The sequence below is a fragment of the Fusarium pseudograminearum genome, chromosome 2, assembly GCF_000303195.2.
Source record: "Fusarium pseudograminearum CS3096 chromosome 2, whole genome shotgun sequence".
NCBI classification, from domain to species: domain Eukaryota; kingdom Fungi; phylum Ascomycota; class Sordariomycetes; order Hypocreales; family Nectriaceae; genus Fusarium; species Fusarium pseudograminearum.
The window spans coordinates 679117-704241 of record NC_031952.1 but is presented as its reverse complement, the minus strand read 5'-3'; the positions used below and the strand labels follow the sequence as shown (position 1 = coordinate 704241).

The following is a 25125-nucleotide window of genomic DNA, read 5'->3' as shown; positions in this document are numbered from 1 at the left end:
AGGTGAGTGTGTGAATATAGTAAAGCTGAGAGATTGTGTATAATTAAGAGTATAAGATAAGACTGAGGAGAGTCATTTTATATCTGAACCTTGACTACCATTGCTGACGATATTCCCATTTGCCACAATCTTGAACTAATTCAAATACTTCGCGGATCCGAACATATTCGGGCCTCGTCACTGGTTACACGCCGAGTTGTCGTAATCTTTCATCCATATGTACAGGGGTCATGAGCATCATTTATCGCCAAGAAATGACATCTCGCGAGTGGTCGGGTCGCGAAAAGCGAGACATACGCGGCCCCGCATAAGCAGGAGGTCTAAATAGAGTTAATCGCAGCCGGACTGATCACGTAACATTATATCCCAGCAATGTTAATTGGAATTATAGAGTAAGGCGATCGCTTTGCATATTATTGGTTAGATAACTGCATTACTTAACACATACGGCATTGTTTCATTAAACATAAACTCTCACTTGGCACGGAAATTCCGGGTTCCGTTTGATGAGAGGCACAGCAACCAACTTTACGAATATGTCAAAGTCGTTCGTTTTCTCGATTGCTAAGCACTTATTCCTAACATGGGAGAGATAATAACTTCCTCGTATTGCTGTTTTCTCTGCTGCAGCAATGCTTCAAACACTCAATAGAAATCAATCGTCATCATCATACTAAACAATCCAGAGCACCTATCGTCCAGACACAAGCGACTATCCTTAAAATTCAAAGTCTATGACCTCAATAAAGATTATGGCTCAAAAGTGGCTTGTTTTAACTGTAGCAGGCCATGCAGTTACAGTAACACACCCGTCCGCTACGAACGCGAGCCGATGTATCTCGGTTGTGCGTAGTGAGAAAGCATCCGGAGGAATATTACTGGCCGCAGGGTGAATCATCCTCATCGGGATAACCTGATCTCCCTGCACGTTACATACTCAAGTTGGCCACTTTTAATGTTTTGTAACTGTAAGCCGGAGCCCTATTCTTCTTAATATCTTCAAAATTCTCAACAAAGGATCCATCTGGATCAAAAACTCAAAATGTCAAAAAACTTGGCATGGCGTCGCAAAAACTCTATTGGTATACTAGTCCCGTTGTTGGGCACCCATATCATGTAATAACAACTGTCAACAGTCGCAGTTATGAGATATTTGCTGTTCGATGATAGAGCGAGGATATCTTTGGCTGGAGACTGTATGTGCTGGAAAGAGCACATTTATTCATCACGTGACGGGTCGACAGGTCGGAATTAGGCACGGTCTCACATCGCATATAATAGGTGTGAGTATATACACACATCGTGTCGCACCAGACCGATGTGTGTATCTTATAGACACACCAGGCCTCGATGATACACCAAACAGTGACACGGAAGTTTTGAAGGAATTGGTGTTTTTCTTCCTTCAATTATACAGGAATAATGTCCAGCTTGCGGGTATCATATATCTGCATCGCATCACCAACAGCCAAGTGTCTGGATCAGCTCTAAAAAAATCCGAGCACGTTTGAATAACTGTTTGATGAGAGTGCATCTGGCCATGTTGTACTGTGAAACTCTATGTGGGACAATTTGGGAACAGTACTCCCATATCACCGTTAGCGCCGAGGATCGGGTCAGCATTGTAGACAGCCTTCTGATAGGAACCACCGAGGGCGAGATGGATGGCATTATGAGGCTCCTCGGGAGCGATACCGTAGTGGGGCTTGCCTCCATGGTCCTGTATATACTTCGCCATGGAAGCCTTGTTGGAGAAGATAGTATAGTTGGGTACTTTGAGACAGATTTGAAAGCGGAAATAAATCGAGTACGTGTCAGGAGGATGAAGACGAGTAAGAGGGTCACCATCATCCTTGATATCGACCGTACCGTCATCTAAGCCTTGACTTTGGAATTGAGGATCTTGATATTGGTTTCGTCACTACTGTACCCCGCGTTGTGGACTTCGGTCTCATGTTTGTCTTTAACATTTCCGACAAGACCGGATAGTGGATAGCGAACTGTCTGATAACCAGCAGGTTTAGTGTAACGGCTCACATCCGTCGTGGTGTGATTGTCCGCTAGAACCTGCTGCAGCGTGTACGCGAACAAAGGGTTATCCATTCTGCCATCAACAGGGAAAGGCGGCTTTCGAGCAGTCACGAACCAGGGGATGGGATACTCGTCCGTTCCGTAAGATGCACACTCATCCCAGAAAGGCAAAGCCAGATCAGTAGCTTCTGGCAAGGCATTGCATAGGGAATTCTCTAGGCGATGGAGATAGGCCCTGTGCCAGGTTGGGAAGAGAACTGTCTGGTGCTGACAGTATCCACCCCACCAGTCTGGATCGCTAGGATCTTCTGACACAAAAGGCTCGCCATGTTAGCCAGCAATCTTGAAGAAGGATGAGTCGTCGTCAGTAGGGAGTGCTCGATAATCGAGGTACGGAGAAGCTGTGCTGTAGATTCAATTGGTGATGATTTCGATGTTTGTACAGAAAACAGGTTGTTCTTTATGTCACCTAACTCTTCTCTATCAACATTCAGCGCTGGACATCGCACCTCACTTGAAAGTTTTCCCAACAGCTCTGAGATTCTATCCAGTCTACTTTTGTCCTTGCTTGTCATAAATGTGGCAAGCTCAGGTGAAACATAGATCATCGACGCCAGGTTCCTCTACACAATAGTCGTTGTTGCTTCAGCTAGCCACGACAGCAATGTTTTACATGAAATCGCGTAGCCATTTCTCCTTTCAGAATCTTAAGGCTTATCATCACGGGGCCTATGTTCTCGACCTTTGAACGTGTGCTCAAGCCAAATAGTAATAAGCCTTGTTACCCGCAGCAGATTATCACAACCCTCGCCACTGTCAGCCAGCTGATAGAGATAGTGAGACAATCTGCACGCCATGGCAAATGGTATTGGTGATGAACCAACAGTGTATGTCACGCATGCTTGGCTGAGGAGATCTAGATGCGTCTGTACTAAAATATTGTTGAGGTGGTCTTGGCATGTTGAGAGCGAGAGATGATATCAAAAGTCAATGAATCAAGTTGACCTATCGTAGGAACGTAAGAACGGGAATTAAGATACACGTCAACTCCACGCTCCAAATGAGGATGTTATGAATGTGAACGGCGTTTTGTTCACATGCGTGGCTTCGATGCTTAACATGGACCTCTCATCACATCCCCGTGGGCATGGTCTGTATATCAGACGGTCAGCAGTGTTACATGGTCTACTAAAGTCTCACCGTGGCTTGATTCTGGTCGATTCACCCCGCGTTTCGTGCGCTAGTGTCATATTTTGTAACGTCAGCCAGCCTCATCTTGCCACTGTCATATTTTCGCGTAGTTCAGCCAGCTGCATTCTCAGGAATGACACATCTGATAACGGTAAGCAAGGCTATATCTGTGATTCTGGCGTGCGGGGAGCAAGTTCCGATAGCTTAGCACCTGTCACTCTGGTACATGTGCAGGTTTGGAATGTGCTAAGTTTGTAATTTGCAATGATAAGATACGTACCACGGACAGCATCGACCTTCATGAATTCATTGGGTAGCCCCAAGCAGATGCAGGTGTCGTTCAAAAGCCCTATGTCTTAAGTATTATTCTAGACCTTCAGCCGCACAGCGCTAAACGGAACAAATGCGTAACTATGGGCTGAAAATGACAACGGCTTTGGGTATGGATTAATTCCAAAAGTACCAGGTATCCTCAGTGTATAAGAAGAGCGTTTCTCCTCGAAGAAACTGCCCCTGTATCATCTCCAGCAAAGTCCTTGATCCTTCTGTTCTCTTCACTTCCCATTATCATCATCCGCCAGATCAGACAATCTGGATACATTCAATTGGTGTGGCACTGATTTCGGTACCACAATGAGTTCTCAAGGCCCCTCAGTCAAGGAGATTCTCCTCGACGCTGTTGAGCAAGCAACCGGACCCAACAACCTCGAGACAATTGAGCCGACCGATGTCTCCGATGTTCACGGGGACGTCAAAGGCCCTGCCATCACTGAGGCCCCGGTGTGCATCACTCAACTTCCCATCCCTCCAGCCTTCCAAGAAGCCATGGACCGACAAGATGGCTTGTACGATATTGTCGTCGGGATGCATGACCACATTCCTCGCTGGGTCCCCGGCTCAGTTGTCAAGTGGGCTGCCTGGCGACAGGGATTCGCCAGCCAAGAAGACGCAGACTATGCTGCCCAGCAGCTCGCCATCGCTGCACAGGCATGGAATGACGCTCAAGTGGGCGTGACCTTCGAATGGGTTCCGCTGGCTAAGGACGCCAGCTTTGTCTTGACCCATGGCGGTGCTAGCGGGAACACTCTTGCTCGAGCTTTCTTCCCCGGTGGTGAGGATCTCAACTATGTCTTTGTATTCTCCTACGCATTCAACAAGACCTGGAAGCCACACAGTAAGTCCTCTGAGAACCGTTGATACGAGATTGCGTAACTGACACTTTGCAGTGTGGAATGTCTTTGCCCACGAGCTTGGGCACGTTCTGGGATTGAGACACGAATTTGCGATCGGGGATGAACAAGGCAAGATGACTGCTTCCAAAGAGGGACCAAGCGCTGTCCGTATCGATGCTCCGGATCCCATGTCGGTCATGAACTACCGCAATGAACCCCCAATGATCCAGCAGTCCGATATCGACTCGACACGCAAGTTTTACGGCATGACTGAGGATGAGAATGGTGAAAGCCCCAAGATTGGCATGACTAAGATTCTCGACTACACCCCAAGGTGAGTCGTTAATCGGCGGTGAAGGGGGCCACAGAGTTGGATAGTATGTATCGTCATTCTAAATTGAAAGATGTCCATCAATTAAATGCAACTCAAGTTTCAGTCAACATGCTTGCAGTTTTCTCATGATCAGTAAAGCACTTGGGCACTTCAGCTTAATAACCAGTCCGCTGTGCCCCTATTAGTAGAAACCGTCTCTTATATAGGCAATAGTAGTGTAGAGTCTGAGAGACCTCTCAATTAACTCTATGATAAATGAACTCTTCTAAGCTAGAATGCCGAATACCGGTAGGGTTCACTAGGCAGGTGGATCGACATTTCGTAGCGGAATGCACATGCACTGTAATTCTATGGTGATGTTCTACTTCTACTAAGTGGAAAGGTCACTGAAAATTGATCGTGCCAAGATCAGTTCATTTGAGAACGCTTTAAAATGGATATAGACTCGCATATGTTAAACTATAAAACTCTAGGGTGTAGGTGATCTAGGCGCTGTGCTAGAATCGTCAGCTATATTGTCATCACCTTCCACATTAATTGAATGATCAGCCATCGCTGTTGGTTGATATCCAATGCCAACACTCTTTAACCTCCCAGGAGGGAGCGCTCATCATCATCGCTACTGACCTGGACAGGGGAGGTGTAGCCTGGATTGAGAGGTTATTATAGGCATCGTGAACAAGAGACACGTTTTCGGTGGCTAGCTGATCGAAGTCGACAAGAGCCGTGTCGGAAGATGTCTGCAAAGGCTTCTTCACGATGTCCCTGACATAGAAGCTACCAATCGTGACGTAAAACTTGTTGGACGGCATTATCACGTATGTTTGGCCCGGACTTGGAACGAAGGTGACATATGAACCGATCTCTTGGCGGACGGAACAGCTAAAGCTGATAAAGAATTTGTCTGTGTGAAACTTGACGTTACTCTTTCGGGAATTGTAGAATTGATGTTGTGGGAACACATACTGGAGGCAGCCTGTTGCAGTGTAAAGTCAGGCTTTGTTTTGACGACAAAGGTTCCGATGGTAGCCGACGGACTCGTCGATGCTCTTGAGAAAGAGAGGGTTCCACTGGAGCTGTCGATCTCCAGGGATGATCCTGGAACTGGTGTACCATATAGCTCCTGGGACCCCAGGTCGACATACCGTTGGTCAACTACCTCGGTCCCGGTTCCAACTGGCTTCTTCTTTGGGTCAGGAGGGTCTGACGTCGGAACTGATGTCGTAAATGCCATACGTGGCGATGAGCTGCCTCGACAGGACGAAGGTAGCTTATCCTTGACCACTGGCCACGCCTACAACCCGACTGATGATCCGGGTCGTGGTTGTAACTGATGGTGTAACTCCGGGGGGTTCTGCATATATCCCATACTCGGCACTATACTGAGACTTGTTGTTGATGGTAATTGTAAACGGCGCCATGCCTGTGAGTGGTGATAGACCAAACCCAACAGCACTTGAGTCGATGTATAGTACAGCAAAGTAAGAGCCGACTCGTTATGTCTAGTGTAGCGAGGGTGTAACAGGAAAGTAGCCAACGCGGGGAAACAATATGCGAGACCTAAAATATCCTAACGTGTGTGTCATGTGGAGAGGCCTTGTCGCTTCAATTGGAATCGCGTTTTTGAAGAGGGTTGCCATGCTTCGACTTATCATTGGAAGTACAAGTACCGCAGACGTCCCACGGTACAATATTGCCTTTGTTCAGATGATCTAATGCAGAGTGTATCCATTTCAAGGATAGCCAGGCGTTAAGTTGGCATACAGGGACTAATATAGAAACTATCAAAAGTCTAAAATGAGCTAAAACACGGGAACGATCGGGTATCTAGAATTGGGGATGTGGCTGACTTGATCGACGTCTGATTAGCGCAGGTAACCAATAACGAGGATCTATTGACGACTGCATGACTGATAAACATTGATAGGGTTTGTGGCGTATGCAAAGTCTCGGAACCTCAGAGAACGTTCATACAATTGCAGCATTCAGAACAATTTGATATCAGTCTTGGGTGAGTATAAGTGTTATGATGATACCCGAAGTACAATCTTTGAGAACCAATAGTTCTCTGCAGAAAGCCTACGGAACCAGTTCTAATTCTGCTCCAAACTACTCAAATTCAGGTCTATTATATTTAAGTAAAACTGTCGATGTCCCATGTCTTTAGGTAACTTTTTCCTTAGTCTGCTCTAATCATATTCTTCACGCCGCAGAATGGAAGTTAAAAATGCTCCACCACCAGGTTGCCAGTAGTTAAATTGGTACCTAATAATGTTCGTTAGGTTGTGACGAAAATAATTAAGATCTATTTAATATCCTCGGGATATACATTAGTGTTGTTAACTCGAAAGACTGGATTAGCGAAAACAATAGACCCTGAGCCAAACTCAGCATAGCATGAGCGATCAAGCCATAAGAAGAAAATAAAAACAATGAATGGAGCAACGGATAGCCTGTGGCATCCCATAACTCAGACAACCTTCATTGTACAAGAGCGAAACGAGACAACGAGCGCTTGGTCTTTTCAGTCAACAACCATGTCAGAAGAGTAAACATATATGTACTTTATCTAACACAATATAATAGCACATTCAAAACTCTATCACGGCCTAGTTCATATCGCCCTAAATACCAGACACATCTCCGCCATTAATAAGATACCCACATGGGCCATTCATCCAGTGATACGTATCAGTAGCGCCTGCCTGCGACTTATACTGACCGACTTGAATCTGGCCATTGGGACAAACATTGGTGTTGGTGGTAATATGAGTGCATGAACCATCCCCATCAGACAGGAAAGACAGGAAACAGAGAGAGTTCTGCATACACGCGGTGCAGCATTTGTAGGCATCCCCCTGTGCAGCTCCCACTGATGCGACACCGAACCCGACTGTCATGTCGACATATGGTACCGGGCGCCCACCGTTGGCGGTGACCATCATGTTGTTGGCACCGCAGGCAGCATAGACTGGTTCAGCAGCAGGAATGATTGTCTCGACGGTCACTGTATAGTGTTAGCGTAGTCTATATGGCGAAGGAGACTCTCAACTAACCAGTCTCTGTAGATGAGGATACATCTGTTACCGAAACAAAGCTAGTAACAGTAGGGGACACAGTCTCAGTCACCGTTCTGGTGACATCATCAGGGTACTCTGTTGAAGTCTCTGTCTGAGTAGTAGTCACAACCTTGGTACTGGTCTTTGCAGCGACAGTCTTTCGGGGTCCCTGGACGACAGTTGTTGTAGTCTTGATCGAAGTGTAGGGGATTCGCTTCGTGCAGTCGACTCGCTGGACGTATTGGGACTTGGCGACAGCCATGCGAAGGTCACCAACCGCGCCACGCTTAGCTTTCTTCGCCACATAGCCTCCAAATTCTTTGATGGGATGGAAGCTGGGTGCTGCAGAGATTGTGCTGGTCGTGACCTTGGTGGTTGTGGTGAATGATGTGGCGACGAGGGTCGTAGTGAACTTTCGTGTTAGGACAGTTGTTTGCTCATCTATGAATCATGTATTAGTATTTTTCGTACAAAAACATCGGACGCAATATTACCCGTGACCGTGCTGGTCGCAACTTTGACGTTGGGATTGGCTGTGGCCGTCACCGTGGACTTGACGGTGACCTTTTGAGTGGTGGTCTTTGCCTTTGGTACGACAATAACTGTGACTCTGCGGGTGACCTTTCGAATGACCGTCACCTTAGTCTGAACGGAGGTGGTGGCCCGTGGAATCTTGTTAGACGCGATGCTAACTGTTCCGTACTTGCTGGTGCATGTCGCCGATGGACTCGATGCGGCCAAGGCCTCAACGCCAAGCGCGAGAAGAAGGAAAACAGACTTGATAGCCACCATATTCAATCACGGAAGAATAAACAGAAGAAGTCTGGGAATTGAAATCCTGAAGAAGAGGGAAAAACGCATCAACTGGCTATCTATTTAAGTGGTGGTGGTCAAGACCCTTACGCTAGCCAGGGAAATAACATCACCGTTGAACTATTGAATCTATGAAGTTCTAGCCAGTGTCCCTATATCTAAAAAAGAATCCAGACCCGTAATTACGCCAATAGTCGATAGATAAAACAACTCAAAGTCAGCTGGAGACCTGGGACCCCTGTTTTTAGCCCATTGCTAGTCCTAAATAGTAAGATGAGGTGGCGTTAGATCGAATAGCGCTATGGGTCTTTTCATGGGTAGTAGCCAGTAGTTGGCCGATGATAGGGGTCCATCTGACACGTTGGATTCACATATAGGGACAGCTGGAATATTTATTGAAAATATCATTTGCAGGAGGCCTTCGATGTGGTGTCATGTCTATTTGAGCGTCAAGGCTTAGAGAATAACCTTGATTATAAATATGGTTCCTTTTTTGAGAGCTAAGCTAATCTAGACCTATGGGGAATAACACTCAGCTGGTCTACTGTTTGATAGCGTCAAGGTAGGCCGCAATGTCCGGATGCATAATCCCGTCTGCAACTAGCTGGTTGGCCGACTCCAGGATCCAAGTCTGACAATCTTTCCGATCGACCCTTGCCCTGGGAGCGTCCTATGTAGGCGTGAATCAGTGGTGCACTTATTCATGTCGTGTATTGTTATTAATCTCAAAGTTCACTTACGGATGTTGCAGAGTTGAGAGATCCTGCGGGTGGCTTGATCTTGTAAACACTTCTCTCAAAGTCGCACACCGGCTTGTCATCGAGCTCTTGGACGCCATTGTTCAACATGGCCTCGTTGAAATATTTGCCATCAATCCACTGGAGTGGAATGATATGCAAGGGTGCAGGTGAAGTTGTCTCAAAGTCATGGTTTCTTTTGACCTCAAATTCGAATCCGTTCTTGACGTCCCCAACAGCGTGAACAATCGTGCCGACAGTGGGATTGTGCTCTGATTTGATGAAATAGCCCCAGTGGTTCTTGAAACTGCCACCGCTATGTATAGCAAGATGGAGAAGAAGCGCGCCAGGTGGTCGGTCGTCAGAGACCACAGGACGCGGTATCAGTTGAGGAGGCGGAGGAGCGTCACCAGGGGACGGCGCTGGAGGCAGAGGTGGAGGCACAGGTGGCATCTTTGAGCAAGATCAATGACCTCTTGAGTAGTTGTAGAAATAGAGGTAGATGATAGATTTGCGTTTTACGACATCTGTACGTTGAGAGATTACGTCGTTTTGAAACATACTGAGCGCTAAAAATGACAGGTGTCTTGGATATGTCTATAACGGCAACCCTATTGGGTTGTTGGTTCTGTCTCTCTCGCAGGATTAATTGATGCCTAAGACAAGCGGGTCCGAATACATGGGTTATACGTGTCTTACCAACAGTCTAGACTAGGATAACTGGCCCTCACAAATTGAAGATTCCGAAGCAATAGGAAATATATTAAAATACTAAATGGAGGAGATACCAGTTAACTGATAATCTAATTTAACTCGCCTTCTTTAATTCTATTGAGGTCTACCAACTATTTAAGTCCTTTATGGGACTATAGCTGGAATTATAGTAGACATGCATGTACTCCCTCCATGCATCTAGCAAAATGAACATAACATTACAACGTTTCATCGAATTAACCTTCACGTTAAAGTAAATATCTATATGGGTTGAACTTACTGAGCTAGAGTTATATTTTGAGAACTAACTAGTTAAAGCTTTCCGTATTCAGTAATATCAACAGCGAGGGATATTAAAAGGCAAAGGCAAAACTGCAAACAATGAAAAGTACTCCCGTGTTATTGCAAATTAACTTGTATCCTCGTATATAACCCCGTCCGTATAATATGGAATCCTTCCACGCATCTCCAACTTCAACCGGTCAAGTCTCCTCAAGTAGTCAAGACTTGATTCTCCGTACCGTCTGTAATACAATTCCTTCAACCTGACCTTGATTTTAGCAATACCACTCCGCCGCCCCATTTGCTCCATCGAATGATTTTTGTCACACTCTGTCGCCGCCGCCATCTTCTTCTGCTCAATGAACCGCCCGACTAGCAGCCATTGCTTCACAGCTTTAGAAACGGTGAGCAACAACGCACTAGTATGCCCTCTTCTCCCAACGTAGTCAATCTTGGCCCCTGCCCGAACCAAACACTTGACTGCAGCGAGTTTCCCACAAGCGCTGGCGATCATCAATGCTGAGCCCCAAAAACACCCTTCAAAGTCGATATCAGCACCGATTGATAAGCAGTTTTCCATTGCGTCTAGAAAATCCATAGATGCGGCTCGGCATAAAGGGCTCCAACCACGGTCTGGCTCCAAATTGAGCCATTGCTTAAAAGCCGACCTGGAGAATCGTCGTTGAAAGAACCTGAAGTTCTTTCGGAGAAATAGCATTTGATGGAAACTGTATCCACCTGACTGATACCAGGGGAATGGTTCCAACGTATCGAGCTGGTAATCACCGTTCAGAAAGAAGCAGTGACCGGTGGGAAGGCCGAGAAGGTAGTTTGTTAGCCTGGAATCCGATCCAAGATTTTCTCTCAAATAACCTTGGAGATGCCGCGCTGCCAGAATATATCTCCAGTCCGCCATAGGAAACATGCATCGTTGGGCATGCATATGTAGACCAAGCCATACCTCTTGTACGTGCATCATCTGCATTGTATCTTCTACCATGCTTATGTTGTCTAATGATTTGACCATCTCCGATGCAGAGCCTCGCCAGTGGTGCATCACCTCCCCAAGTGACATTGTCAGCACTGGCACTGTAGATGCACCGAAACTTATAAGCAAAGAGGTCATATCCGACGACTTGGATCGCTGAATCGGAGCGAGGCCAAAGGTGCTGACTGAATCAGCGTTAGCTCCGCTTTCTAACAGTAGCTGAGCGATCTCTATCTGGTCGGATTCGACAGCAACATGAAGAGCCGTGACTTCATCCCACCTAGTCTCTTCAAAAGTGTGTAATGGTAGTCGCCTGTCGAGAGCCTCTGAAATCTCATGACTATGTCGACCTCTATTCAAATGACGCTGGTTAATATGGCTTACCTAGATATTGCGTTGTCGTCTAAATGACTTACCCGGATTTCTGGTAATGTTTTCTCAAAAAAGTCAACAAAATTCGCATCCCGTTCACGTTCTCCCTGGCAGCGAAGAATATTGGTGAGTCAGGTCCGTTAGTCAAATCTCCGCCCTGTTCCAAATAGCCATCTAGCAGGTATGGTAGTAGATTGGCCAAGTCGCTGCGGGAAGCTGCTTGTTCAAGTACGCTTTGTTTATAACCTCGTACGATATAAGAGTGCTTCAAAGTTGAGGCTCCTAGATCAAGCAGTGTCATGGCAGTCTGCAATTGCATCATCTCCAAGGCCAAATCCAAAGGGGTAGAGCCATCACACCGCGAAATAGGTTCATTCAGTGGACACCCATTTGCAGCGATCGTGCGGCAATCTGGGATATTACCAGAGGTAATTGCTTCTCTCATCTGACCGAGAAGCCTCTGTTTGTGCCGATGAGCCTGAATGAGTTCAGATTCCATCTCATCGTACATGCAAAGATTGGCATCGAGAAGATCGGCGATGTCTCCATGCCCCATGTTCGATGCAACCATTCTTGGAGTCCAGGAAAATGCATCCGTTGATCCTCGTGCATGCTGAGCTAATAGAGCTTTGGTTGCTTCAAGGTGTCCATTCACAGCGGCGCAATGCAGTGGTGTAGTTCGTAATGAGGTCAAAGTGTCAACCTCTTGTCCTTGCTCTATCAAGTAATTGATTATACGGGGATGGCCACCGAGTGCTGCCATGTGTAGAGGTGTGAGGCCCTTTTCCGACGTTATGTTGTAAGCAAGAAGCTTGTTCTTGACAAAAAACTCGGCGATTTCATAAAGTCCACGGTGACAGGCGAGATGTAGACTGCTGACATTGATAATCCATGTTGCTCGTCCATAATATACATTTGCGGTATAGGACGTCTGACAAGATTTGAGGGCCAAAGTTTGTGAGAAGTCAAATAGCTTTCGAAGGAAAGAGATATTGCCATTTTGTGTAGCAAATGGTACTGCATCAATGTATCTGTCGTGCCCGCCGACGTCATTATTCGTATGGAAGCTGGGGTCTGCCCCGAGTTCCAGTAAATATCCAGCATAGCATATCGAGTTTTTGTAGATATGGTGGATGAGGGGCGTCATACGAAAGTCTCCATCAGCCTCAAGGCTAAAGCCGTTAACGTCGACTCCCCTACGAACAAGCTCCCCCATTAACCATCGCACATGTGGCTCCTGGCCTGTGCAAGCAATTCTGTGTAGTAAACCTAGTCCGCGACCAAAATTATCCAACTCTCCCAACTTACGATGGTCGGAGTGGTCCAGAAGTGATTCGAGCACATTTCGGCCTCGTTCTGTAGAACAAAGGTCCGTGGCAGTCTCTGTATCACAGGCTGCCTCAATTGCCGAGAGGTATCCATCAATGCGTTGATGTACGTCTACGCCATGCTTGAGAAGTACTTTTACCATGTCATTTCTCCCGCATTGGATTGATAAGATGAGAAAATGAACGATAGTGTTGACCGAAGGATTCCAGGACTTGGACGCGAGTATGGCCTTTTCGACCATATGGGAGTCAAGGTTGTAGAAAACTTTGTTGTCTCTCCAATCTTGAAAATATTCTAGTAGAGCTGACATCAGCGTACCTGTTCCACACTCCCCTACTGCTTCTTCATGTGCTCTCGAGGCCCCTAGAGTAATGTAGTAATCCCAGACCAGTCGTAGAGATTTCCAAGAACTGATAGATATGTCACCCTGACGACGTAGTCTGACCATGTTGTAGCAAGAGTATTCCCATGGTGTCACTCCATTTGGGTCTCGAGACTGGAGAATAGTAGTCGAGGCAAGCATCCCAAGCACCTCTTCATCTGCAGATTCCCCTTCCTTGACACATGCATCGGCATAGTTCTCAATGGGGAGCCTATCGGAGTATCTACACTCCACTGCCCCGGGAAATGTTGCCATGAGAAACTTGACCCAAGCGGGCGATACATTTGCACCAAGTTCGTGTAATGGAGTGAGGTTGCCAGCTATAAATGGGTCTGGCTTAAAGCCAAGTTCAAAAAGACGATTCATGACCTTCTCGGAGCCGAAATTAAAAGCCCGAGGCAGTATAGGATCATGTTGGCCCCAAAATCCAGGCACATCGCTACAGTGCTTGATAAAGGAGACGGCATTGTCTTCAAGTTCCTCGAAATCTGAGTTAGGGCCGAGGTCATTCGAGAGTGCCAAAGCCAACGGCGTATGGCCATCGCCATCCTTCATTAAAACTGCGATTCGAGTTTCCTCAGGCTTTGCAGTGAATAGTTTTAGCATGAAGTCGGCGCTAGAATCACCATCATATGCACAAACATGCCACAAGGTCCACTGGTTGCTGTCTGTGCCCAGTAAAGATACACCGTGCGCCAAGAATGTGTCTATGATGCTACCGTTCTTCGTAATGTCGATTTCATGAAGAGCAGGGACACCTTTACCACTTAGAGCATATGGATCACATTCCCTGCCTAAAAGGAGGTCCACGCATTGGAGAGCGTTACGACTAGTGGCGTGGTGCAAGAGAGTTCGGGATGTGGAATCGTCCCAAGACCAGGAGTCAAAGACAGAAACTCGCCTATCTTCAAGGTGATCCGACAGCGAATGAGGTGAGTCGCTGGAAATGGCCAGCATGATTCTCTCTCGCACCGTTTCCAAAGATATGGAAATTTCTCGGTGAGTGAGACTAGGATCTCTTGTGAAAGACAGTTCCATAGAAACAGCCTTGGTCCAGAGAACCTTTCCCAACTCAAACCCCCATTCATGTTCAAAGGCGGATGTGTCTTGAAGGTGTCTGTTGAGAGCACGAATGGATGCCTCAAATTTTAACAAAGCTTTCTTTTGATGGGATCCTTCAAGATTGAAGCGGCTTTCGCAGTGAGACCACCACTTACTGAGGTAAGATCCAAATAGGTCTATGTCGGCCGTCGTGGGAGTTATTCCGCTGGACAAAAGTGTGATGACTGGCCTGAAGTCTTGGAGATGACAAGAAACTATCACAGTATACGAGAATAACGATGGATGCTCGGAGATATCCGACAAACTTGCTTCCTTCATAAGGCAATTAATCGTTGACTGCCGTTGCTTAGCAGTCGGTAAAAGACGCAAGAAGACTTCGGAGTCGACAGCGAGATCTTCAACGTCCGTTTTCAAAGCTTCTAAAAATGAAATCTCTGCCACAAGAAGGGGAGGGCCCAACCGACTATTGAGTTTTGGATCAGCCCCGTCTTCCAGTAAGCGAATGCATAGTTCAGGCATGTTAAGGGCAGAAGCCAGATGAAGAGGTTCAATTTGCTCATCCAGAGCAATGTCAACAGCAACTGGGCAATTGGTAGCTGGACAATTGGTGTATATAATCTCACATAGAGTGGCCAGGAACCAGTAAATCCAAGTCCGTAGCTTCGGTGAGAAGTATTCGCCGAATAATGATTCTGTGGCTTCTTGTGTCAATGACTGACTGGACTTCTTGGGGCTAAGAAGCATCGGCCAGTAAGCAGCGGCATGCCGATAAAAAGGAAGTTCGTTGTCCAAGTCTTTTTGCTTGTCGAGAAATTTCTTTCGATCGCCAGTCAATACGTCGATGTTTCCGAGTTGAACAAACTTTAGACATTGAAGGGCGAGAAGTGATGAGCTCTCCCGTCGTGAGATTCTGTATTTTTCTAGGCCAGCCATATCTGACTCGAGAAATTCCTGAACGGAAAAATGGGCGAACTCGAACGCATCTCCTTTCGCAGACTTTCGTATCAAACTACTGCAGTAGTGCACGATATCTTCCTCAACGACAATATTGCCCCTGTTTAGAGTGTCTCCGATGTCTTCCGGGGTTGAGACAGCTTGACACAGCTCCAAAATTGATAGTTTCTTGGGGAAAAAGGCAATAAATTGGAGGCATAGTTGAACCCTTTTTTGTGTCGTTCGAGGCTTGGTATTAACTCTTTCCAAGAGTCTCCTGTAGCTATCATGCAAGGTTTCCGGCAGCTGTTTGAGTGCGTCAAGTCTATCCTGATCAGTGAACAGGTCACATAGAGAATCTAACTGACAAGCAACCCAACGAAACCTTAAGGATAAATATTAGTACTGCTGACTATCTCGACTGAGGAGGAAACATACATTCCGTCAGCTCTCCGAACAAGTTCCTCTTCAATCTTGTGCGCTGTTTCGGGGTCACTCAAACGAAGGCGTCGAGATTGAATCCGTTTTTCCAACTCTGCCCTGACATAGATTTCAACATCTTCGGTATGGGCTTCAATCGGAATCTCATTGAAATCATTTCCCATTCTTGCACGAATGTTCGGCTCCTGGCGACTGAAAAGTGCGACTGATGCAGGTGTATCCAGACTAGCAAAAGCGGCAAGACTCATGGTCACACTACCCATCTCATTTCCACATTCATCAAGTCCATCAACCACTATCAAGACTTGACGAAAGGTCTTGATCATAGATGCAATGATGCGTTCTAAACCATCCACGTCTGGGGTCGTAGCGAGGTCGTTTGGTGGATTGAGATCTTCGTGATACTTTTCCAGAATTTCGTACGAAGCGTCATTCTGGAGTGCAAGCTGAACAGCGATGGCTCCAAGGATATTTACTAGACGTAGGGTTGCTGGGTTCTTGTAGTCACAGAAGAAGAAAGCCACTCCGACTTCATCCGAGTTTCTCGTCATAGCTTTTTGGATGACGAGTCCAGCCAATATAGTCTTTCCACCTCCAGGGATGCCATTAAACCAGAGGAGAGAGCCCGAGTTAGTCAACCAACTCTGGAGTTCCATGCTTGCCATGAGCCAGGTACCTGTGGTCGGCTCACGCAACTCAATACTCTGATCCAGGTTCTGTCGCGGGTTCAAAGTCGTGCTCATAAAGAAATGGAGGATACGTCGTTTCTCTTTGTCAAGTACGATGTTGGCGATGAGCTTTGTGCTTCCATCAATGTTCTTCACGGCTTCTTCGATCTTGATGTTGTGTTCAACTTGGTTGTTGAGGAGGATGTTTAGTTTTGATAGAGAATCCGCCGATGTTGCCATGGAAAGAGTGAGCTTATATCGAGAAAGCGTGTTCAGCATTTCATTCGTTTCCGTGGCACTGAATGGCCACTTAAGCCTCTGAAGCGTTGACTTGAGGATCTGGCTCTGCTTCTGCTCGAATGATGCGAAAGCGTCTAGTACCTTGGTCCTGATGTCTTCAAGTGTGCCCTTGCACTGTTCAAGAATGTCGATGCTCAAAGCAGAATTGTCCTTCTCTTCCTCCGTAACAAGAATGTCTGTAAGGGCCTGTAGAGTGCGAAGAACACTGCACAGGCCCTCAATCTCCCTTTTTAGATTCTTGACATCTTTCTCCGCTTCTTTGGCAGCTCGGACATACTTGTACACAACTCGAAACGTTAGATCCGCAAGGCTGATAAGGCCAGCAACGCTAGCTGCTACTTCCATGGCGATGTGATTTCCAAAATTACCTAGCCGAAATACAAAAATGAATAGAAATTACTTTATTGTAAAAGGCAGGATTTCGAAACGATGTCAGATGTAATCGGAAAGAACAGTAATAAAATGAGGGGTAGAGTCAAGTCCTACAACACAAGCATGCATACAGGGTTCAAACCTTGTGGGGGCTAAAACAACAGATATAATCAGACTGGAGCCACAACACCACTCATGTAATAAAGCCTTACGGTCGCGTCGATTTTGCTGACCACTGTCGATTATCAGGCTGCCATGTCATCTTCCAGGTTCAATGATATGATGCCCAGAGAGAGGTCCGACAATCTCAAGATGTATCGGTACCTAAACAGTGGCGTAGTTTCAGTTGATTGGAAGAACAGCTCCAAGTATAATGGTAAGCATGTAGCATAAGAAGTATCCTTATAATGACTGGCCACCAGCTGCCGTTGATGATGCGGGTTATGCCTCATTTGGAAATTGATAAGCGAGCCTGCTTTTCGACTAGTAAGCCTTGATGGGCTCTCCCAGTCTCTCTGAAGGATTCTTGGCGATACGCAGAATTCTACACGTGCAATACTAGGCGCTTAGGGACTTGTTATGTTTGAGGAGGTCTTTACAACGATCACTATCATTCTGTGAACCACTATATTAAAGAGTTACCCTACACGTCCTGGGTATTGTGTATTTTCAGACATTCATTGGGTCTAGCCTGCAGCCAATGCAAGCCTCTACCTCTCACCTGTAGCAACGCTTATTACAATGGCCAATAATTGGTTCTTGACCAAGTCAATGAATCATAATATTGAGTTGACGTGAATGTAAATATCAGCTCGAAGACCTTCTTCACAATCTATCACTTTCCATCCATCATCGCCAGATATCTCTACAAACAACTGCCTACCCGACGTATTCTATAGTGTTGAAGATCCTTTGCTCGGACATGGCACCTGCGAGCAGTTTCTCATATTCGGCTCCCTTTTGCTCCAAGAGAGTTTCCAACGAAATCTTGAGTGTTTCCTGTGCTTCGGTTGTTTCAGTTAGACGCTATTTAAAGGCTTTGCGTTGAGACGCTAGCCCCCTGGTCAGCGTTTCGTTAGACTCTTGTATCATTTCCTCTTATTTTTTTTGGAGCTGCGTGATTCTTTCCTTTAATTCAGTCTTTGCCTCTAATATTTCTCTTTCAATTTCGCGCCTAGCTGCTGTCTCGTCAAGTGACATACCGCTATCCACAAGTTCCTCTTGGATTTTAAGCATGGCCTTGCCACTGTCGTTGTGTATTTTGATGATTCAATGAACCACAGCCTTGACATAGTTTTTGGTGCCCTGTCGCCTGGCATGCATGCATTGCTCTTCACAAAGAGAATGTAGCAATGAGCTCCTGTTTCCTCTCGCTTCCTATCTGAGGGCGAGAACGAGACAGCTGCTTTTGACCCTATTTTCTATCTCCATCACGCCTTTATCGATTACACTTTCTGGCAGTGGCAGCTCCGCCATAGATGCACCACTGCAGGCAGCTTGGCAGTCGAGGCTGGCTATGATGGCACCAAGAGCCTTGGCAACCCAAACTTCCCGAAGGGCACACCTCTCGACATGAACAGCCCGCTGGAACCTTTCAAAAACCCTACTGGGGGATTCTACACATCAAAGGACGTGACAGACATCACCAAGCTTGAGTATCGTTACGGTCCTGGCTCACTTGACATAGAGAACGAGGCGGGTCGATACATGCCACCCAAGGAGCCCATCTCTCGCATTGTGCGGGTTCACAACATCAACCGCTCCGACTACGCTGGTTCTTTCGTCATTCGCACTCATGTACAGCTACCTGACGGTGGATACCTCGAGGTTGGACGCGAAGCCGTACTGAGCCGGTGGAATGTTGCTGGGTGCGCCAATTGTCAAAATCATCTGGAGGAGAACTCATTCATTCCCATCGATGCCAAAACGATTGAAACTTTGAAGGGAGATAATCGTGTCGAGGATATCAAGTTCCAGGTTCAGATCCAGACGCGCGGATTCGGTGGTGATGGATTCCGCGAACCTGTACAGGAACCTAAATATGAGTTTCTGTAGATGTATGGTGAGAAAGGATACGCGATATGACCATTTAGTCTATGTCGTTAGGTTTCCTATCTTGGCTCATGTTAACACTTATTGTTTGAATGACATGCAGCCGAAACAATTCTAGCCATTCTCAATGGAAAACTTAATGTTATGACGGTGAAGTTCTAGTGAGATGATTTCTTAGTGCTAGATCTAGACTTATATGTAAGTTCAGACTAAAAGTAGTTTATCTCGACGTACAACTAGATACATGACGCATTTGTCTCACTTCAACCATTTTTACGACAATAGTCATATCCAGTTCGTTATACATTACATGTTTCATAGCTATATAGAGCCCAGGGCACTCACTGAATTAAGTTCCTTTCATGCTTGTTTGTGGCTCAGTGACTCAGGCTGTAATGAGTTGGGCAGGGTACGAAGAAAGTGGCTTGGCTTTCGAGATCCAGGTTGTTTTGAAACAAGCTAACCCTCTTCTGACAATAGGCGTGTAGACGGGATTCATATCGGATATAACTTCTGGCGAAGCACTTCAATTCAGCCTACCCTATTCGATACTACGTTTTCTCGACAGGCAGAGTTTTTGGAACCGCAACCAATCAAACCATAAATTTTCTTGTCACATCTTTGTTTTATGCTTATTTATTGCAATATCTTGGAGTTGTGGATGCAATAGATATTCTTCTCGAGTTTTTGTGACTGATGGGTCCTTCAACGGAAATGTTGGTGAGTTGAACTTGGGAGAAGTGGATAACTAGCAATTTTGAGAAATGGCAACAACAGCAACATCTCCCGTCTAGGCCTCACAACAAGGGCCTACCTGCTCAGCACAATTTTCTTATCTTACACAAGCTACATGTTCACAAAGTATTGCGTAGAGACCCGGAGCTGAACAACCGAGGCATAGGAATTCGGCAGTTGTCAGACACGGAGTTCCGACTGGTGCGGAGACATAAGCTTAACGTTACATAGTGCTTATTCTGTTATTTACTCCAAAGCATTAAACTGTCCTCGATCTCGATGATGCTGCGGCTCGTCGGCAATCCGCATGTTCTGTGAGCTCGTGGGATCGAGCAGCGCTTGTAGATCTACAGGAGAATTCTTGATTCGGCCAAGGGCTTATTCCTGACCATCCTGAAGGGGCTAGCGCATTGAGGCTGCGCTGTATCGCTGGCAGTGTCAACGGCGGCTACCCAACTCCATGATTGAAACGGTAAGCAAGGAAACGGGAAGACGTCTGTTGTCAGCTTAGTTCACGGAAGGATGAGAACTGTTGTAACGCGGACTAATCAGAAAGTCTGATGATGAAGTGGTTGATGTAAGTGGCTTAACAGGGGGATGTTGTGTAAGTGGAGTTGCGCGTGTAAGAGTGGCTAGCAAGCCCTGGCACAACTCAACCCCTGTCGAAATAATCACGAATCAGGTCATTTTATTGCCAGGCTTTTGCTAGAATGTCGGGGAAATTTTGTCATCGCGGGAGGGCCCGAGAAAGCCAAGTCTGCGTTTGTTCTGTGTAAACAGACTACGCTGATTGACGGTTTCAAGTACTAACTAGCTTTGGAATTTCTAGAGGATTAGTTGATATTAGCTAACATAGTCATTAATGAATGTATCTATGTTGGTTTCAAAAGGATTTGGAGCAAAAGAACCACGGTCTCACCCAACAACAGTGCTGTACTCCACATCATTCCAAGGAACGAAACAGACCAATGGTGTTACCACAACAAACAAATCCACCATCAAGGAAACAAGTCGAGCGATCGATCGATCCGGTAAATGGTATCCAGGAAATGTCCGAGCGTATGTCTGGAGAAAAGTGCCCCTGCACGATCCTGCAGGATTCCGCTGAAGGCTTGGCTACTGACTATACCATGGAATCAAGGCGGAGAGTGAACACAAGCAGACTAGCAACTATCACATGGCCATGTCAAGGCGTGAAGGAGCCATAGTCACCGTTGTATAGCATCCATTTTGATCATCGTCAGCAACACGAGAAGGAACTTTGGCAATCCTGGATGTTGCACAAGCTTCCAACTATCCCCTGAAGCTTCTGATGTCATTGAGAATGAAAGTCAGAGTTCAAGTATAAATATGATGAGGGCGTCGCTTCAAAGTAACAGTATTCTCATCATCACTCTCATCACAACACTCTCAACATTAAACCTCATCTTCAACCATTTACAATGATTGCTTCCAACATTGGAAAGGTTCTCCTCAGCTCTGCCATGCTCTGGGCAACTGTGAGTACCAACAGCCCATACTTTCTGCTAATTAAACTAACACAGTCTACCAGACAAGTGCCAGTAACCTCGGTCTCAAGGACACCGGTACCCCAGCCGGCTGCACTGGCTCAACCGGATGCTGTATCCCCAGCTGCCTTGTCGACGTCTCCGACTTCTGGGGCTGCAACGGAAACGTAGCATTCTCTGGCACCTGTCAGTGGAACTACGATAACCCCCAGGGAACCCAGGACGTTGGTGGCTGCGACGACGTTCAGGTCACTTTCCTGCGAGACCCTGATGGCAACCCCGCCATCGACCTTTACCACAAGACGGACAAGACCTATGATCGCTACGCTTTCAACAACTGTCAGGCTCCCTCTGTTGGAGGAAGCCAGTGTGTTCCCAAGGGAGGCGGTTGTGTAAGTTCCTTGGAATCTAACATGTTTATTTGACAATTGCTGACAATGGAAAATAGGACACCAACATCATCCTTACTGGTGCTCAGGGATCTAAGAAGAGGAGCACTTTCAGTGCTTAGTTATGGAGTTGAGTGTGATTGAGACGTTTGTCTCAAGAGAGCCTTTGGTTTAGTTAGGGGTTGAATCTACATGTTTAATAATCGCCCAGAGCCAAGTCAATAGTGACAAGTGACAATACCTAAGCCATGGAGTAATTCTATAACTTCAAGCACACAGTTCTTAGATTAAGTAAACGACATGATGTCGAAAGGGCTATATCTGAAAATTTAAAGACCAAATCGGAATCCTTCATAGATGTGTAAGGAAATTCTCGCGACCCCATCCAGCCCTCAGGACGTCAGCTAGGGAAAACCGAGACATGGAAGGATTGGAAACCGAAGGATCCATTTCTGAGCGATGCAAGGAAACAGGCTTCGGCTAGTAGAATGGAGATGGCATGGAAAGGCTGATGACACATCTCCTCCAAGCTGGCCACGCTAGTATGGGCCAAGATCGATATCGCCATAGTCTTTGACATGCCAACGGAAGTACACACGCGAATGGCAATCACTCACTCAACGGCAGTCTACCGGTTGATGGACACTCTGCAGAATCAGATCACTTGGAGCCTATTACTGTTGTTGGCATGAGTTGCCGTCTGCCCGGAGATGCGACAGACACCCAAAAGCTTTGGGAACTGATCACAAAGTGTCATTCCGCATGGTCAAAGGTACCAACGGATCGATGGAACCAAGAGGCTTTCCATGACCGCGCTGCTAAAGGCAAGCCTGGAAGAGTAAGAACCCATCCTCAGGGTATCAGAAAAATTGACCGCTGGAAGCATAAAGACGTAGATCAGCTTATGCTACTTAGACTATGCTCTTTAGGCGATTTATTTTATAACCTAAGACTTAGAAGGTCAACTTTTCTGATACCTAGTAGCCCATTTTATTTCAAATACTATATGTAACTAACAGTCTTCTCTAGACGAGTAAAGACGCTGGTCATTTTTTGAAAGATGACATCAAAGCATTTGATGTCTCCTTCTTCGGAGTAAACTCCATTGAGGCAACTGTATATGTTTACTCTCTAGTACCATGGCGCGACTATATCGTCAACCCACAGACAATGCGGCTAATAGAGCAGATGGTATGCAGCAATGCCCATCGGTACCCGTTTAAGGTGGCTAAGGAAGACGACATGTTCTTTGCCCTCGTCGCATCGGACAATGGGCTAAGCATTGCCTTAATGCTTAGAGACTACCCTTGGATATTTGGGTTTAAGATGATTGTTGGTACCTTTATTGTGCCCCTCTACTATCCCAGCCTTTACTGGAGGTTAAAAGAGGTGATGACTGATGTTGTTCCTGATACCCCGGATCCCCCAATCTTGCCCTTCGCGTCAAAGAAAGACAAGCGCAAGTTTGCAAAGCGTATGTCTCAGTATCTGTCTGAGGGTTAGCCCTCTTCTACTCATGGCGTTGAACATTGGCGACAGGATGCCCGCTAGGACACAAGCGAGTTATATCACTACAACATCACTACAACATCACTACAATATCACTACAACATCACTACAATATCACTACAAAAACAAAAAACTTTCAAAAATAAAAACGACAAAAAGAAAACTACAAAAAAAAACTTTAGAGGGGGGGGGTATCATTATTGCATTACTATTATATTATTATTATATCATTATCTGAGGAAAAGCTCACTCATAAAACACTGCGAAGGAAAATGTTCAAAACCCCTGATGAGGACGTATCCAGTCGAAGGTCTTGAGGCCTACCGTTAGACGGCTCCCTTTGACACATTGGATGCTGAGTCGGGAACGTCGACGAAGAGTTCGCACTTCTACGTAGTATCGGCGATCAACTCCTTAGGAGGCCAAGACGAACTCAACAACGCATGAGGATAGTGGGAAATAAGGTACTGTAATGTCAATTCTGAGGGATTGAACTTGGTAACATGTGCTAACCGTTTCTCTGGTCACGCATTATTGAACCGACTTGCGTACACTCTGAGCATATGGAATGTCATGCAAAACAGAATCGGAGTCGTTGCCTCAGACTTGTCGGATGTGGTCGATCAATTGACAAAGCTGTCCAGCGAAGACATACCACGTGCCGACCGCCAGATAGCCCCGCATTGGCTTCGTTTTCAGCGGCCAAGGTGCCCAGTATCCTCGCATGGGCCAAAGTCTTCTACGAACGTGGCCTACTTTCACCTCGAGTATGAAACGAGCCGTTGAGTGCGTAAAGGCATGCGGAAGCTCGTGGGACCTGCCTGAGGAGCTACTCAAGGACGCATCTGAAAGCCGAATGGAAGACCCCTGTATCGCACAGCACATGTCTACAGCGGTCCAAATCTGTCTTGTGGACACCCTCAAAGACCTTGGGGTCATTCCGACTGCTGTAGTGGGACACTCCAGCGGTGATTGACGTTGCCTGTCACAACAGCCCTGCGAACATGACAGTATCTGGCGATGCAGATGTCATTGAATCTTTGAAGCAGCACCAACGACGACACCGGCAGGTGCACCTCCTACAACGGAAGTCAAGCCCGCACAGGCCACGGCTCCGGCGGCGAGTGGAATCTCTCCGCCTAAGGCCAACCCCTTCGCCGCAGTGGCAAGAATTCCGTATCTTCAGTACATCCGTTGATGCGTTTGGATCGAGCATGTGCGTGGTCTGGCAACCATGCCATCCATCCATCAGGATATTGCCGCCGTCTTCTACAAGGCTTGATTGCCTAACTTTTACCTCAATATGGGCTCTATTTTAGCACCTTGAATCTATCGCATATCGAATCTGTCGTATATTGAGTCTGTTGCATATTGAATCTGTCGCATATCGAATCTATTGTACATCGAATCCGTCGCATATCGAATCCGTCGCATAGTACAAAACACTAAGTTTACAGACTGCTATTAATACAGTCTAGAAGCTAAATAAAAAAATTTAACTAAAGTAATAAATACTACCACATTTACAATTAAGAAACATTTAATAAATAGCAGTAGACTCTTACGATTACCCTATAGATAGATAGAGATAGTAGTAGTATTATTATTACTTTATTTAAGAAGACCTTAGTAGAGTAATAGCTATAGGACTACGATAGGTTATAGGTATCCCTCCCTATGATTGCCCTATATCTTATAAAATAACTAGAGCTATAATTCTATCTATTAGGATATTGCCGCTATCTTCTATAG

The 25125-nt window shown here is 46.2% G+C and overlaps 8 protein-coding genes across 8 annotated transcripts, besides 1 other annotated feature; 3 read left to right on the top strand and 5 right to left on the bottom strand.

Moving 5' to 3' along the window:
- Nucleotides 1–1558: 1558 nt before the first annotated feature.
- On the bottom strand, nucleotides 1559–2103 carry FPSE_09597 (uncharacterized protein; the record flags this gene model as incomplete). The annotated part of the gene is made up of 2 exons (XM_009262714.1): nucleotides 1559–1886; nucleotides 1931–2103. The coding sequence occupies 2 exons, from the start codon at nucleotides 2101–2103 to the stop codon at nucleotides 1559–1561; spliced, it is 501 nt and encodes a 166-aa protein (XP_009260989.1).
- A 1752-nt stretch (nucleotides 2104–3855) lies between these two features.
- FPSE_09598 (uncharacterized protein) lies at nucleotides 3856–4732 on the top strand (the record flags this gene model as incomplete). Its single annotated transcript, XM_009262715.1, has 2 exons — nucleotides 3856–4396; nucleotides 4449–4732. The coding sequence occupies 2 exons, from the start codon at nucleotides 3856–3858 to the stop codon at nucleotides 4730–4732; spliced, it is 825 nt and encodes a 274-aa protein (XP_009260990.1).
- A 541-nt stretch (nucleotides 4733–5273) lies between these two features.
- Nucleotides 5274–5962, bottom strand: FPSE_09599 (uncharacterized protein; the record flags this gene model as incomplete). Its single annotated transcript, XM_009262716.1, has 3 exons — nucleotides 5274–5654; nucleotides 5695–5704; nucleotides 5874–5962. The coding sequence occupies 3 exons, from the start codon at nucleotides 5960–5962 to the stop codon at nucleotides 5274–5276; spliced, it is 480 nt and encodes a 159-aa protein (XP_009260991.1).
- A 1390-nt stretch (nucleotides 5963–7352) lies between these two features.
- FPSE_09600 (uncharacterized protein) lies at nucleotides 7353–8579 on the bottom strand (the record flags this gene model as incomplete). Its single annotated transcript, XM_009262717.1, has 3 exons — nucleotides 7353–7735; nucleotides 7785–8228; nucleotides 8282–8579. 3 exons carry the CDS (start codon nucleotides 8577–8579, stop codon nucleotides 7353–7355), a joined length of 1125 nt encoding a protein of 374 aa, XP_009260992.1.
- Nucleotides 8580–9141: 562 nt separating this feature from the next.
- FPSE_09601 (uncharacterized protein) lies at nucleotides 9142–9790 on the bottom strand (the record flags this gene model as incomplete). Its single annotated transcript, XM_009262718.1, has 2 exons — nucleotides 9142–9270; nucleotides 9341–9790. The coding sequence occupies 2 exons, from the start codon at nucleotides 9788–9790 to the stop codon at nucleotides 9142–9144; spliced, it is 579 nt and encodes a 192-aa protein (XP_009260993.1).
- Nucleotides 9791–10460: 670 nt separating this feature from the next.
- Nucleotides 10461–17153, bottom strand: FPSE_09602 (uncharacterized protein; the record flags this gene model as incomplete). The annotated part of the gene is made up of 3 exons (XM_009262719.1): nucleotides 10461–11673; nucleotides 11738–15784; nucleotides 15838–17153. The coding sequence occupies 3 exons, from the start codon at nucleotides 17151–17153 to the stop codon at nucleotides 10461–10463; spliced, it is 6576 nt and encodes a 2191-aa protein (XP_009260994.1).
- Nucleotides 17154–18752: 1599 nt separating this feature from the next.
- FPSE_09603 (uncharacterized protein) lies at nucleotides 18753–19235 on the top strand (the record flags this gene model as incomplete). The annotated part of the gene is made up of 1 exon (XM_009262720.1): nucleotides 18753–19235. One exon carries the CDS (start codon nucleotides 18753–18755, stop codon nucleotides 19233–19235), a length of 483 nt encoding a protein of 160 aa, XP_009260995.1.
- A 2174-nt stretch (nucleotides 19236–21409) lies between these two features.
- On the top strand, nucleotides 21410–21986 carry FPSE_09604 (uncharacterized protein; the record flags this gene model as incomplete). Its single annotated transcript, XM_009262721.1, has 3 exons — nucleotides 21410–21466; nucleotides 21520–21867; nucleotides 21924–21986. The coding sequence occupies 3 exons, from the start codon at nucleotides 21410–21412 to the stop codon at nucleotides 21984–21986; spliced, it is 468 nt and encodes a 155-aa protein (XP_009260996.1).
- Nucleotides 21987–23492: 1506 nt separating this feature from the next.
- Nucleotides 23493–23550: a repeat region.
- Nucleotides 23551–25125: the final 1575 nt, after the last annotated feature.